The following is a 13,642-nucleotide window of genomic DNA, read 5'->3' as shown; positions in this document are numbered from 1 at the left end:
TGTAACCTCTGGTTAGTACTGCTACCTTGGGGATAGTTGTTAAGCTTAATATAAATAATCATAGATTTAACTTCATTTTGATTTGGTCAAGTTGACTGTGTTTATGTTATTTTTTAATGTTTTATTTGTGTCAAGAACTCTTGTTTGGTTGAGAAAGAACGTGTAATTTAATTCTTTTATTCAGAATAAAATCACGTATAAAACAATCTTAGACTAATTATTTTCTTCCCAAAATAAAATTGAATTTGTAAATTACCCACGAATTCGGTTTTTTGACACTTCCTACGTACTGAATATCTTTTAAACATATTTTATGTTTCACGAAAACAATAAAAACAAAATTGTTTCACCTAAAATAAAATCAAATTAACTCCCTGAACTTCAATGTGAGTTAAATATAACGAATTTTAGACAATAAATAAAAGACATCTTTAACGAGAAAATATATCAGCGATTCATTATTCTTAGCAAAGGTATACACCCGTTTAACAACGATAAGGGATTGATGAAACAATACACACTAGAATAATTTTGTTATCAAAATTTAATTAAATACAACAAAGTAATGATTTTAAGGATCCAATTTATTATAAATGATTTTTTAGATATTACTAATAAGAAGATCAATCTTCTAAAGCAGTTTCTAAGGTTAATAAATAAATGTTTGTAATAATATGAATATTTTAAAACTGTAAATTTTATTTTTGAAATTTTTCTGTCTTTTTTAACTTAAAAAAATTGCCTGAGTCCGCCTTCTTAAAAATGACTCCAAAAATTATTATAGGTATGCTCAGCGTTTTCCTATTTAGATAAGGATGTAGTTATTAAAATTAACTGGAAAACATGACTTTACATATCGACGGTGATTACATTATTTATTAAAGGGAAATACTTACAGGATGCAATTCAATTTCAAAAATTATTTGTTATTGATAGTAGCACCGGAAACTGCACTTGAACCGATAAAACAAGACATGCAGTATTAGAAACAAATTAGTTATCTTAAGGGTTCAATTAATTCTAATGGTTATTGTAAAAATGGCTGATGGAGGAAGTCAATACTAGAAGGGTCCTTATCATTAATGATCAATATCTGCAACGAGGTACTTAGCTTTTGATCGATAGAAGTAGCTAATCTCTAAATTGCATCTCAGTGAAACCTATTTAAATGAAAGGATCTTGTTTGAATTCATTTCAGTCGTGAATTCGCCTTCAGGAAAATGAATCCAACAATGATTGTTGCATGCTTCGTATATTCCCTTTTGGGTAAGAACACACTACATTTAGTTATTTTATTACTACAAATTGAATATGTGAAACTTTGTTTCTACTAATTGTTAACATCTTTGAGATTTTGAGTTTATGAGTTTTCGTCGAGTTAAAAGCTCCAAGCTTTTTTCACAGAATAATCTTTTGTAGGATATATCAATTCCATCAATGCAGCATCAATACCTTCCGCTGCAGTATCGATTCCTCAATTTGACAGGATTGTAGGAGGAACAGAGGTTGATATTACCGATTATCCTTATCAAGTTAGTGTGGAATATTCTTCGTCTCCACTTTGTGGTGGATCAATTTTAAACAGACGGTGGATTCTAACAGCTGCGCATTGTATTTCATCGTAAGTTAATCTTTCCATGTCTTTTATGCAATGCGAATGATGAATTAAAAGGGTAATTGTCGATGAGAGCGTCTGATGGGGTCTAACTGAGATAGATGGATGAATGATGACTTTATTCTGATAGTTAAAAAGTGGAGACTATTGAAAAACAATACAAGAACGTTCGCATTGTCTTTTTTGAGAGATATTAGATAAAAGTAAATTATTGGTATACTTTAGAAGCATGTAAGCTACTTCTACGTATAACAAAAAAGTTTCTTTTTAGTGGTACCTACTACCTGTACTCCATCCGTGCAGGATCAAATTTTCTAAATTCCGGTGGCGTCAGAAGATCAGCTATGTCCGTCAGGGTACATTCACGCTACAGTTCGAGTACCGCCGATTATGACATCGGACTCATTTGGTTACAATCTGAATTAACGTATGGAAACACAATTAGAGCAGTTTCATTACCAACACCGAACATTTATATTCGTTCTGGTACTGAGGCCACAACAACTGGATGGGGAGATACTACAGAAGATGGCTCGCCAAGTTCTCGACTTCGAGCCGTTAGAGTACCACTTGTCGACAACGAAGTTTGTCGGGAAAGCTATGGAAACAGAGTAACCTCAAATATGATCTGCGCAGGTTCTCCTGAAGGAGGCAGGGACTCTTGTCAGGTATACGTTTCATTATTAACAGATCGTTTTAGGAAAAACTTCATGTGATAAACAGGATATGGCCTTATTTGAGTTGTTGTAGTTGAATTTCACCTCAAAAGTTTTGATACAAAAAGCATAAAGTTCTTTAAGTGCTGCTTGCACTGAATTACGATTTTTTTTTATTGTGATAAAGAGTATATGAATGCATATTCAAACGTAAATCATTACTCGCAAAAAATATTATTTGTTTATTCCTGTTACGTTTTATTTCCCCTAAATATTATATTTTAATGTGCAGGGTGATTCTGGTGGCCCATTGGTAGCAAGTGGTTACGGTCAAATTGGTATTGTTTCTTGGGGGAATGGATGCGCCCGTCGTGGATTCTACGGTGTTTATACTCGCGTTTCGGCTTTTAGAACGTGGATCAACTCGCAAAGTGGAGTGTAAATGCACACTTATTATAAATTGATGTAAAAACAAATAAAATATATTGCAACTAATGATCCGGTTTAATTTTGATGTAATTATTATCCTAATAATAATTAAAGTGACATGAATGAGAACTTTTACGTTCTTGGCCAAATATTTTTCAAAACCAGCAGACGTGGATCATAATTTCGATCATATTAATGACTAAAAAGAAGACCTTTGGGTGACTAACGCTAGTGGGCGGGCAGTCCCTCCGGACTGCGCCGGAATGTAGGCCTCCTTTCAGGAATCGTGGGAATGGGTGAGTGGTGGTTTGGGTGAGACATGAAGACAGAAGAGAATGAAAGACTATCTGCGGAATATTACTGCCCTAGTATTTGCCTAAGGGATCCAAGTAAACCAAACAAAAACTTGGACCAAGGCAAGATGTCCTTCCAAACGCTAAGCAATGGTCCAGAGGTCTAGACTATGCCGCTCGATATAATGACTGACCAAACAGAAGAAACTCTAACAGACCAAGTTGATTTAATATCCAAATAGAGGCAGTATGTTGTCAGCTGGTGGGTACGTGCTGTTAGTGAAGTATTTGATATGTTAGACAAAATCCTACCGAAGTATTTCAACTTGCCTAACGTTTGAAATACTTTAATAGCAGCAAATACTCACTAGGTGGTGTTACACTGCCTCTATTTGGATATTACATCAGCTCGCTCTTTAGGAGCTTATTTGATTTAGTCAGTAATGGTGCGTTAGTGAGGTCAAAATTGCGATCCGTGATGAAGATGTTCTCACAGAAAGAGGTGCTGATACTGATTTGTTGATAACGTTGATTTATAATTTTTTAGGCTTTAGGAATTATTAACATACAATCGAAAACTAATAAAGAATAATTACATTTTATTGCAGTTATCAAAGAAAATCTTACCGTTCGAGTGTACGCGTATCAGGATTTTTCTTGTAACTTCAAATGTTTGACGGAGAAAACTGAAAGAAACAAGATTAATCAATAACGATAAAATATTTGTCACTAATTATTTAAATATAAACTGATAGATCGCTAAAAAATTCATTGGTTAACAATTGTAAATATATATCACTAAATAAGTTAAAAGAAGTCTATTATTTTCATTCTTTAGTTTGACAACAACATAACAAAAATTATGAATTCTTTAGGTTTTTCTAAATAAAAATATACTGGAGTACGACGCGATTTGTGAGATTTTTTAGAAATTATCCATAATGGCCATGTAAAGGGCGGACCAACTTTTCCAGAATAAATAGATGACACATATACGTCTGACAATTTCGACATAATGATGCCGCTGAATAAGTAAAAGAATAGATATGCCTCGTCGTTTCTATCAGATTATATTGTGGTATGAAATTGCTTCATAATATAATCGATACTACTGTATCTACACCCCCTTTCGTGCCAGTAATCGGTAACGATAAAATAACTATCACCTTACTAGAAAGATTTTACAGAAAATTGGACTGCTACACAAGTTTGTATTATACGGTAAGCACATAAAATTAATTTTTAACGATTCATTTTGAAATTCCATTTAATGAAAATTACTGCTGGAGGTACTTACGGAGCACAGGTCGCAATCGTGACAATTACAAACGGCGCATAGATACGTAATAGCTATCCAAAAAAAATAGGTCAACATGCACCACATACCTAGCCAGCTGGGAAGGTGCAATTTCATTTGTGGCTCGCGTGACGATTACAATAACATGGTTTCTGTATAAAATATGCAGTTTTATATTTAAACGAGCCTCAGCGGCTAAATAATAACTAGATTTATGTTCGATATCAAAAAAGTTAAACACAGGCATTTGTTCAAACAACCAGCGCACCTACGTGCCCCTGCTGTGTCTCGTGTCTCGAGGACATTAGCATTCCGATGGTAAAACATGAAGATTTCATGCGGAAAAAAATTGTTTGCTTTTTGTTACCACCTGTAACCTTATTATACACATTGGAAAGAAAGCATTTTGGAACTCTTTGTTTAGTCCAGTCTTTAGGGAGACGGATCCGGAAATTTCACCGAGAAATGTGGAAATTGTTTTGATCGTTTCGTTTTTACCTCAAAATGAAAATTCTGACTTTTCTCCTTCCGATGAGGTCTGCGTTTGGTGCTATATTGTGCAGAAGACGTCAAATTTCGAATATATTTTACTAGCTTTTCCCCGCGGCTTCGCTCCCAGAAATTAATATTCTTTCACCATAAAACCTTTTAGCTCCCAATTCACCCTTACAACGTTTTAATTTTGTGTAATGTCGCCATCTTTCAAATACAAACGTAGCAACAACATTTCATCCTTAAGGGTTGATTTTTAAAAATTGCCAAAACACGTATTTGCTTAATTTCAGCAATGAGCATCCTTCGAGTAAATCCGAGTACAAACAAAATGTAGCCCATGGAAACGTTGCAACCTCTTTTCATTTGATTAATAATATCAAGTGGCATATATACCAAGTTTCAAGTAAATTCAACCATAAATAAAGTATGTCCCAAACAAAAATTGCAACACCTTTCCCTTTTTTAAATTGTCGAGATAGATGTTTCAGAAATTAAATGAGAGATCATTAAAACAAAGTTTCAAGTAAATCTGATCACAAATAATATGTTTCATTTAAACATTGCAACTCCTCTTCACCACTCATCCCCCCCAACAGAGATTGAATTTTTTAATCAATTTCAAGTAAATCGAACCAAAAACAAACATGCAATCTTAACAAATGAAAGGCTAGACTGATGTTTTGACTGATAAATTTTTTGTTTTGCTGTCAATTTCGTTTTGTCATTCCATGTCAATTGCGTTTACATATACCACATTTTTCTCGTGGAAAGTGATAAAAAGTATCCTATGTCCTTCTCCCGGTTGTAAGATACCTCCCCATCAATTTTCAGCCAAATCGGTTCAGCCGTTCTTGAGTTATATGTAAGTGAAGTAACTAACACGACTTTCTTTTATATATATATAGATTTAGACGCTGCAGGTACGTTAAAAACTATTGTCAAGAAGAAATTTCCTATAAGAAAGGCCCAATACATATTTTCTCTGGAATGAAGCTTGCTGAGTTATGTTCGCGAGTTGTGACTGCTAGATGCGGTTGCGTTCAATTTAATGACTTTCTTACTCAATTTCTGTATCTACTCTGCACTACATGGTGCGTTTTACCCCTCTGGAGATCTAGTTAACAAAAGTGTTTGTAATTTATCTTTCCACATTGAAGGCTGGCGGTTGGAAGCTTCCTGATCATGTTGTCTTCGTTACGATCGGATTCCCGTAACTTCCACCATATTTGCCGCTGTCCATAAACACTTTTTAAAATCATATCCTGTAAACGTAGAAAAGGGTGCAGAATCTCAAGTATTAGCTGCGGGAAGCGTGCTCTTCGATACTCAAAATGAGAGTCATGCACGAAAATACTGACGAAGATATTGTGGGAGAGGTAGATACATCCATTACCGAAGAAACTAATAAAATATTTCAACCAAAGGACGATAGTTCAGAATTTAATAGCCAAGAAGCACCCCCCAAGCATTAACGTACAAACACGTTCTAGTGCCAATCTCCAACTTGTTAAGGTTCTGGGGAAACAACTTCTTATAAGAACAAATATTTATGGCATTTTATAGTAATTTGAATTCTATATGTTTCTTAAATATTGTAAAATTATCGATAGTGTACGTTTACATAGTCGACATTGTGCGTACAAACCAATCATTTTAAGTGCGGTTAATTAAGGTGTACGTGTAACCAATTTTTCAAGCAGTGAATAATTTATCATGTAATCAATATACCGACTGTTCTTAATCACTAAACAGTAGAAAAAAGTTGATCATTATTCAAATTGTGATGATAGAATAGTGGAACCAATTTCTTTTATAATATTGGTTTATTTTTCCAACGTATTACGTGTGCACATATTTGATGGCAAATTCAATGTGAGGGGGTACTTTTAGGTACCACCACAAAAAAAAATCTATTTGCATAAGACATTAATTAACACTACCACCACTATAAATTAACAGATACGTATTACACCAACGTTATAAGGAAACATTTGAGAATCTCAGCGCTGCATGTGGCAGGTAATTAAGTGTAATTTATGACCAAATAACAGGTGTTTCTGATAGTATTTAATAGACAACTAACTAAAAATAAATTACGGAACTGGGGAAGCAAATTTCACTTGAACTTCACACCTCATCTAAAAACGATTACCGTAAAAACGCAAGTACAATCTAATAGGTCGCAAACAGATCATAGTTGATTAATAAATTTTAGAAACTGCAACTATATTCATACAAAAAAAAAATGAAAAATGTACTGGTAAGGTAATCGATCAATGAAAATTAATAACTAATCAGTTTCCTAGTTCAGCAGAAACAATATAGAAAATTTTAGTAGAATTTCTAAACTAAAATCCCAAAATTTGCAACCGAAAAAAAAAATGCACGCACACAGGTCAAAGAAGTACAAACTGAACAGTCAACTGCCGTACTTCGAATGTGATAAATATAAGTCAAGACCTTAGGGAGACGCAGCACGAATATACTATATTTTTTACTTTATTCTTCATCTCCTCTTGCAATATTTCGAATTGAATTCTTTTCACAGGAGGGGCAAGAACTCAATGAAATTCTAAAGCTGATGTAATGAAAGCCTTACTTTATTTAAGCGACATTCCAATTTAGCGGAAATATTTTTCTTTTGAAGTACGAAATAAAATTTACATTTTCAAGATTACATTCTATAGGAATGTTGCTTTTCGTTTGGACTTTTGTAGATAGATAGATAATAGCTTTATTAACAAAATTGTTATTTACATGTTTTCTGTATTAAATAGTTGATAAAGGTGTTTCTGTTATTTCATACTTTATTGCAAGGACTAATTTTTACGTCAACATTTTTGGCATCAATCATTCTAAGGTATTCACTTACCGATTTCTGTAAGGGTAGACTTTCATTTAGCTAGTTGAGGGTCAGTAATACCTTGAATAAATTCTACCATAATAGAACATATGCTTACAATAATTTTTAATCCATTATCAATAGGTAATTGAAAAATAAGTCTAATAAGTCGAAAATAACGAATAAGTACGTTGAAATATTATCATTGGTTTATATCAGTTAATATGAAAAATAGCGATCGAAGATAATAAATGATCCGATATACTAACTAGACACGTGCATTGTATTTTCATTACAAATACACTATTGCACGGCAGTTTTAATTAGCTATTGGTACATGTGTACTATACCACTCCTCTCTCTCTCTCCATTTGCTGACTTCCGTCAAAATTAATCGAGCCATATTTTTACTTTGCGTTCGTTAAACATTAGCCTGTAAAATAAATCTCACAACAAACGACATTGTTAGATTTCCAATCCAATAGACGGATAGTTTGCATTAATTTCGCTAATCGAATCAGTAAATTATCAAAGTTGAAAGTAAAATAAAACATCATTTTTACTTTTATGTTTATCATCATCATAATCATAAGATCGTCAGTCCTAGGACAGGTTGGACACGTACCTCCACTCTTTCCTATCAAAAAAAAAAAGAAGGAAATTGGTTTTATTTCAATTGATACGTGGAAAATAACTGGTAACTCGAAAAACTTTTTCAATTAATTACTACTTTTCCAAAAGTAGCGGAGAGACATGCGTAATATATCAAAAAAAAAAATGATCGCAACTATGCGTTTAATATTACTTTTGGTTTATCGGTCCACTGTGTATTTAAGAATCATTAAATTAATTAGGTAACGATCAATCTCACGTGTGTCAGAAATAAAGAAAAATGTTACCCCTTTGCTGCCACTCGTTGTAATCATTCATAACATTTATTTATAAATGAAATAATTTAAACAAGCCTTTCTCCCAATAGATAAAAAATTCGCTGTAAATTGCAATATGTGTATATATATCTCTTGTTCTATTCCGTTGTAATAGATTACACTTAGGGCAGGAAATAGAATGTCTCGCAAAATCGATGTTCTGAGATCAAAAGACCAATAAAAAAATTAACAGAGCAGGGAGTCCTGTAACAATAAGTTACGAAATTAGAAGTAGACGACCCTCTGGGGTTTTTGTTCTGAGGGAGAAGCAATGCGATGGGATTCAAAGCGGACCGGATAGGACCTTTAATGAGCCGAATCAGTAGAGCCATCAAAGACTATTAATGAGCCGAATCAAGAACACTAATTTCTTTATGGCACATAAAAATAAAGATTACGTTTAAAAACTGATAAAAATCCCACAATAAACCTTTTTAAGACTCTCTTATATTTTATGTACAATATGTATTGTAGCGAGCACGAGTGTGTTTGTGTGCGATCGGGCACACGTGTGCCTGAACGGCTTATCGATTCGCCGACCAGCCGCAGGCGCCTTTCTTCATATGCGCCGTATTTGTAAATGTATATGGGAAAGCAAATAAACCATCCGGATGTTTCCAGAAGGGTCCCGAAAGTAAATAAAGAGTATTTAAGTGAAATAAATAGCGCAGTGAATAGTGATATGTCAACAATAGTGTAAATAAATAGTTTTTGTCGTTATCATTCTTAGAAGTTAATTTTGTTAAACCCACGAACATTACAGTATGCAAGTGTATGACAAGGAATAGATAGTATTTTCCATTTTCCTCTGGAAATGTGAACTATATTAAGACATTGTGGTTATTTAGAATTATTAAAAGAGCAATTTTATCTGATTCACAACAATTGCTCACTCAATGACGTGAATCTTTTTCATTATATACAAGAAAGGTTACAAATGGTTCTTCAATTATATGTATATTTTTTATTATTAGATGATAGTTGATAGATGTACACGAAATATATACATATAAACTGTAAATGAGTTTTAATCGTAGCTTTTACCGGTTTTATCTAACTCAACCTTTGATTACATGACAGGTCAGTCGAAAGCCAACGTCTGCAAAGTTCGTTGTTCAAACAGCAAATCCGGAACATTAAATAAACATGGAGAGGGAGTACTGAAATGCCAAACTGGTGATAAAGAGAGCTATACATTTAAAATAAAACTCAGCAAGCTAATAATCTGTGTAAATATTCTAGGTATTTGATAACTAATCAATGGAATTGACGATAAGTTTTTTTAAATAATTGAGCTTGGTTAACACAAGTAGTTATAAAAGTAAAACATTTTGCGAAGAAAATTTAATTTTTTGTGTAATTCTTTAAGTGCAATGAGTTGCAGTTCTATTGTTTAACACATTATCAGTTTTAACAGTGTTTGCAAAAGTATTGTATAAAGCATTTTTAGAATCCAGTGTAGTTTTATCATGGCGATATGTCCTGGTCGTCCTGTACGTTCCTTGACTGTTGATTTACACTTGAAGATACGTTATTAAATAAGGGTCACATTTTTTACATGACAATCTTCCTGTCAATCATTCAAGATACATTTTTATAGACTATTATTTTTTTAGAGCCATATACGGAGCGATTTCACTAATCTTTAAAAATGCCAATCAATACTTACTAACGGTGATGATTGATCTTGTTAGTGACAAGTGCACAATGGCAAAACTGGATTTAAATAGATTAATGATAATATTTAACTTGATAAACCCGTAAAAAATTATATTAGTTGCCAGCTGTTAGTCATTCCATTAGTGAATTACTTCCTGTACATAATAATCATACACTTGTGTTTTAGCAATAACAATTAATGTGTGCTGTTATTTTTAATTTTGTTATTTATTTAATGAAATAAGAACTCCGTTTATGAATAAGTAAGACCAAATGCAAATGCATCTGAAACTTAATGTTAGATGGTGCAGAAAATAATTTTCTTTATTCTTTAAATTGATTTCAAATAGGTTTAAATATGCCAGATGTTGATTTTAAATAGCCATTTCAAATAATAGCAGTAGTCATGTTGCTTTGACCCTCACAGTCATTCAGCATGAATGAGATTATCCGAATTTGATCATATCTCCTCTGCGACATGTCACCCCATCCATTATTGCACCCTTCTTTCTGGTGGAGACCCTGGTGAATAAAACATGCAACAAGCACATGTGCTAAGAAATACGTCTTTATTTTTTGACAACGTAACAAAAATAATTTAGGCAATGGTGATTTATTTCTTTTTTGTCACACTTCAAGTGACATAGGGGAGTTTAATGAGAGGAAAATACCAGTCGTCTAATACCTACATTTGAACGGAAATCGCCTCCACCGAAATTGAATATTAGATCGGACGGCAAGCAAAAGAAAATGGATTAAATATAATGGGAAAATACGTATGAACCGTCAAATCTGAATAGAAGCTAGAGAATCAACACATAAAACTTAATCATCATACTTGAAGATCCTAACAAAATTCCTCACATTTAAATATTTAAAAATAATTTTTACATAATAAATTTCCATTAATATAATACTACTTCATGACTAAGTTTCATTCAAACCAGAAAAAGAAGTGACATTTTTTCTTAGCAGTACAGAAAGTGCTTATAAATAATAACTTGTTACAATAAATCACTCTTAACTCAAAATCAAGTACAAAACTGAAAAAATAAAGCTCAGACTGATCATATTGGATAAGATAATGTTATGTAATATACTCTTTAGCACCAAATCAATATTGTTGAAGGCTACTAAGATGATTAAGAATCACGCAAGTAATTTGAAAATATCTGAATGTTCACCAACATTTTAAACAACGTTTTGAAAAGTGCTTCTTGCTTTATATTCAATTGCGTTTACGTCATGACAGTTTGTATGAACTTATCCCAAAAATATTGTAACAGCTCATTCAACTCACTTGTAATATAGACAAGTGTAACAGAATGGTAAACGTTAGATAGTATTAGTGAAGTAAAGTATTCTCGAATTCATTTTTGTTTTAATGCACTTTCATTTCGTTTATTGCTTCAACTTCTTTTACGCTAGTACGTTTGTCACAAACAACTCTTTTAACTGTTTGTCATTTTGCTAGGATGTCCTCAGCACTATATAAATCAGTCGTAAAGGGTTCAGATAGCTCGTAGGTACCATCCGTGATGTAATTCAATCGAATCAATAAAACTTGGACGACTTGGAATGAAAATGCCTCCCGTAATAAGAAAATCTTGTGCCACAATCGAAATTCTTGGATCAAAGTGGTACTTAAAAAATACCGACAGCAAAAATTTCGAAAATAAATTATGTAATAACTGATGTTTGTTTCGATTAGGTATAAGTTATGCAGTGGATTTCGAACCCTCTGTGGTAAGGACATTTAATTAACATCCAACAGGATCTGCTACTGTTTAAAACTCCTGTACATAATATCACGAAAAGAATATATTCTTTCCTGCTGATCCAATTTATTATAACAACGACGTACTTACTTTTTCAATTTTGATAAGACTAATCGCTCCAAATGAAGTATCAAAAAAAACCTATTTAAGTTAAAACGCTCGGCTGAATTCATTTCAGTCGAGAGTCCGCCTTCGACAAAATGAATCCAAAAATAACAGTTGCATGCTTAGTGATTTCCCTTTTGGGTAAGGATGTAGTTAGTTTAGTTATTTTACTACAAATAAGATCGTGTCATGCATATATAATTTAGTGATTAGAACGTCTTATCGTTGCCATCTTTGGATTTCATATTGTTTATAATAAATTCACAAGCTTTCGTTCAGTCAGAAGCTCACTCCGTCAAATTCGATACTATCTATATAGTAATTCTTTGTAGGATATTCCAGTCCTGTCAGTGCAGCATCAATTGGTAGAATTGTAGGAGGTTCACAGGTTGATATTACTGATTATCCTTATCAGGTTGGTTTGCTATATTCTTCATCACAAGTTTGTGGTGGATCAATTATAGGCGAAAAGTGGATTCTAACAGCTGCAAGTTGTACTGCAACGTAAGTTACCTGATATATTGTATTTGTATCTGTTTCTTATACATAAATTAATAATTGTAAAATAAAGTATTGCTAATGTTAAGTAAACTATAACATAGTAATGAACCATCAAAAGTGACATAGATAATGTTTCTTGTATCCAGGAGATCTGTTCCATTATTCTCCGTTCGCGCAGGATCGACTTTGCGAAGCGACGGCGGAGTTGTACGCGCAGCTAGTAACATTTACGTTCATGCATTATACAGTTCGAGCACCGGTGAGTTCGATATTGGACTCATTTCTTTAGAATCTGATTTAAAGTATGGAGCTGCAATTAATGCTGTTGCATTACCATCACCATACCGTTACGTTCCCGAGGGTGTTAATGGTATAATAACTGGATGGGGTTCAACGGCTGAAGATGGTGAACCAAGTAACAGACTTGTTGGTGTTAATGTAGCTGTTGTCGAAAACGAAGTTTGTCAAGAAATTTACGGAAGCATCATAACTCGAAACATGCTCTGCGCAGGTTTTGTAGCAGGTGGTCGTGATTCTTGCCAGGTATGTTTCATTATTATTATTATAAAGGCATTTCGGTCATCAAGCGGTATGACGAGATTCCCTGCACCTACCAGCATTAGTACTAACACCCAAAAAGTTTTGAGTATTTCAGTCAAAGCGTCAATAACATTCATAGAACGGTAGAATAGTTGACTTCAGAACAAACCATTTTATTTGAGTTACTTAAAAGAGCGCGTACATAGGATTTGTAGATTGAGAAAAAGCTTTTGACAATGTTAAATGGGACAAGATGTTAAATATACCTACTCAAAAATGTAGGGATGAGTTACAGAGATAGAAGAGTGATACTTAGTTTGTATAAAGAGCAACAGGCAGTTATAGAGCTGGAGCAGCAACGTAGAGACGTAAATGTTAAAAAGGGAGTCAGACAGGGGTGCACACTGTCACCGCTACTTTTTAATCTATACATCGAAGACGCGATCAACATCATTAAAGACAGGACAACTGTAGGGATAGATATACAGGGGCAAAAGATTAGT

The 13,642-nt window shown here is 33.4% G+C and overlaps 2 protein-coding genes across 7 annotated transcripts in view; one reads left to right on the top strand and one right to left on the bottom strand.

Annotated features, from left to right (window-relative positions):
* LOC108742700 (connectin) overlaps nt 1-13,642 on the bottom strand; it is a 197,659-nt gene that overhangs the window by 74,800 nt on the left and 109,217 nt on the right. For 5 of the 6 annotated variants that reach the window (XR_003231624.1, XR_003231623.1, XR_003231627.1 and 2 more), the window contains exon 3: nt 3,621-3,679. The exons of the other annotated variant lie outside the window; for it this stretch is intronic. The gene's annotated coding sequence lies outside the window, so the exon portion shown is untranslated. The remainder of the gene's footprint in view (nt 1-3,620; nt 3,680-13,642) is intronic. 6 annotated transcript variants of the gene reach the window in all.
* The window catches only part of LOC108742706 (serine protease 53-like), a 14,505-nt gene continuing 2,022 nt past the window's right edge, over nt 1,160-13,642 (top strand). The window contains exons 1-7 of the mRNA XM_018478006.2: nt 1,160-1,266; nt 1,420-1,621; nt 1,887-2,283; nt 2,564-2,712; nt 12,172-12,239; nt 12,431-12,602; nt 12,746-13,142. Coding sequence (XP_018333508.2) covers nt 1,221-1,266; nt 1,420-1,621; nt 1,887-2,283; nt 2,564-2,712; nt 12,172-12,239; nt 12,431-12,602; nt 12,746-13,142 — 1,431 coding nt within the window. The 5' untranslated portion in view covers nt 1,160-1,220. The remainder of the gene's footprint in view (nt 1,267-1,419; nt 1,622-1,886; nt 2,284-2,563; nt 2,713-12,171; nt 12,240-12,430; nt 12,603-12,745; nt 13,143-13,642) is intronic.

The sequence above is a fragment of the Agrilus planipennis genome, unplaced genomic scaffold (assembly GCF_000699045.2).
Source record: "Agrilus planipennis isolate EAB-ADULT unplaced genomic scaffold, Apla_2.0 scaffold302, whole genome shotgun sequence".
Lineage (NCBI taxonomy): Eukaryota > Metazoa > Arthropoda > Insecta > Coleoptera > Buprestidae > Agrilus > Agrilus planipennis.
Note: the sequence above shows the minus strand (reverse complement) of the source record. Positions and strands in the feature narration are given on the sequence as shown.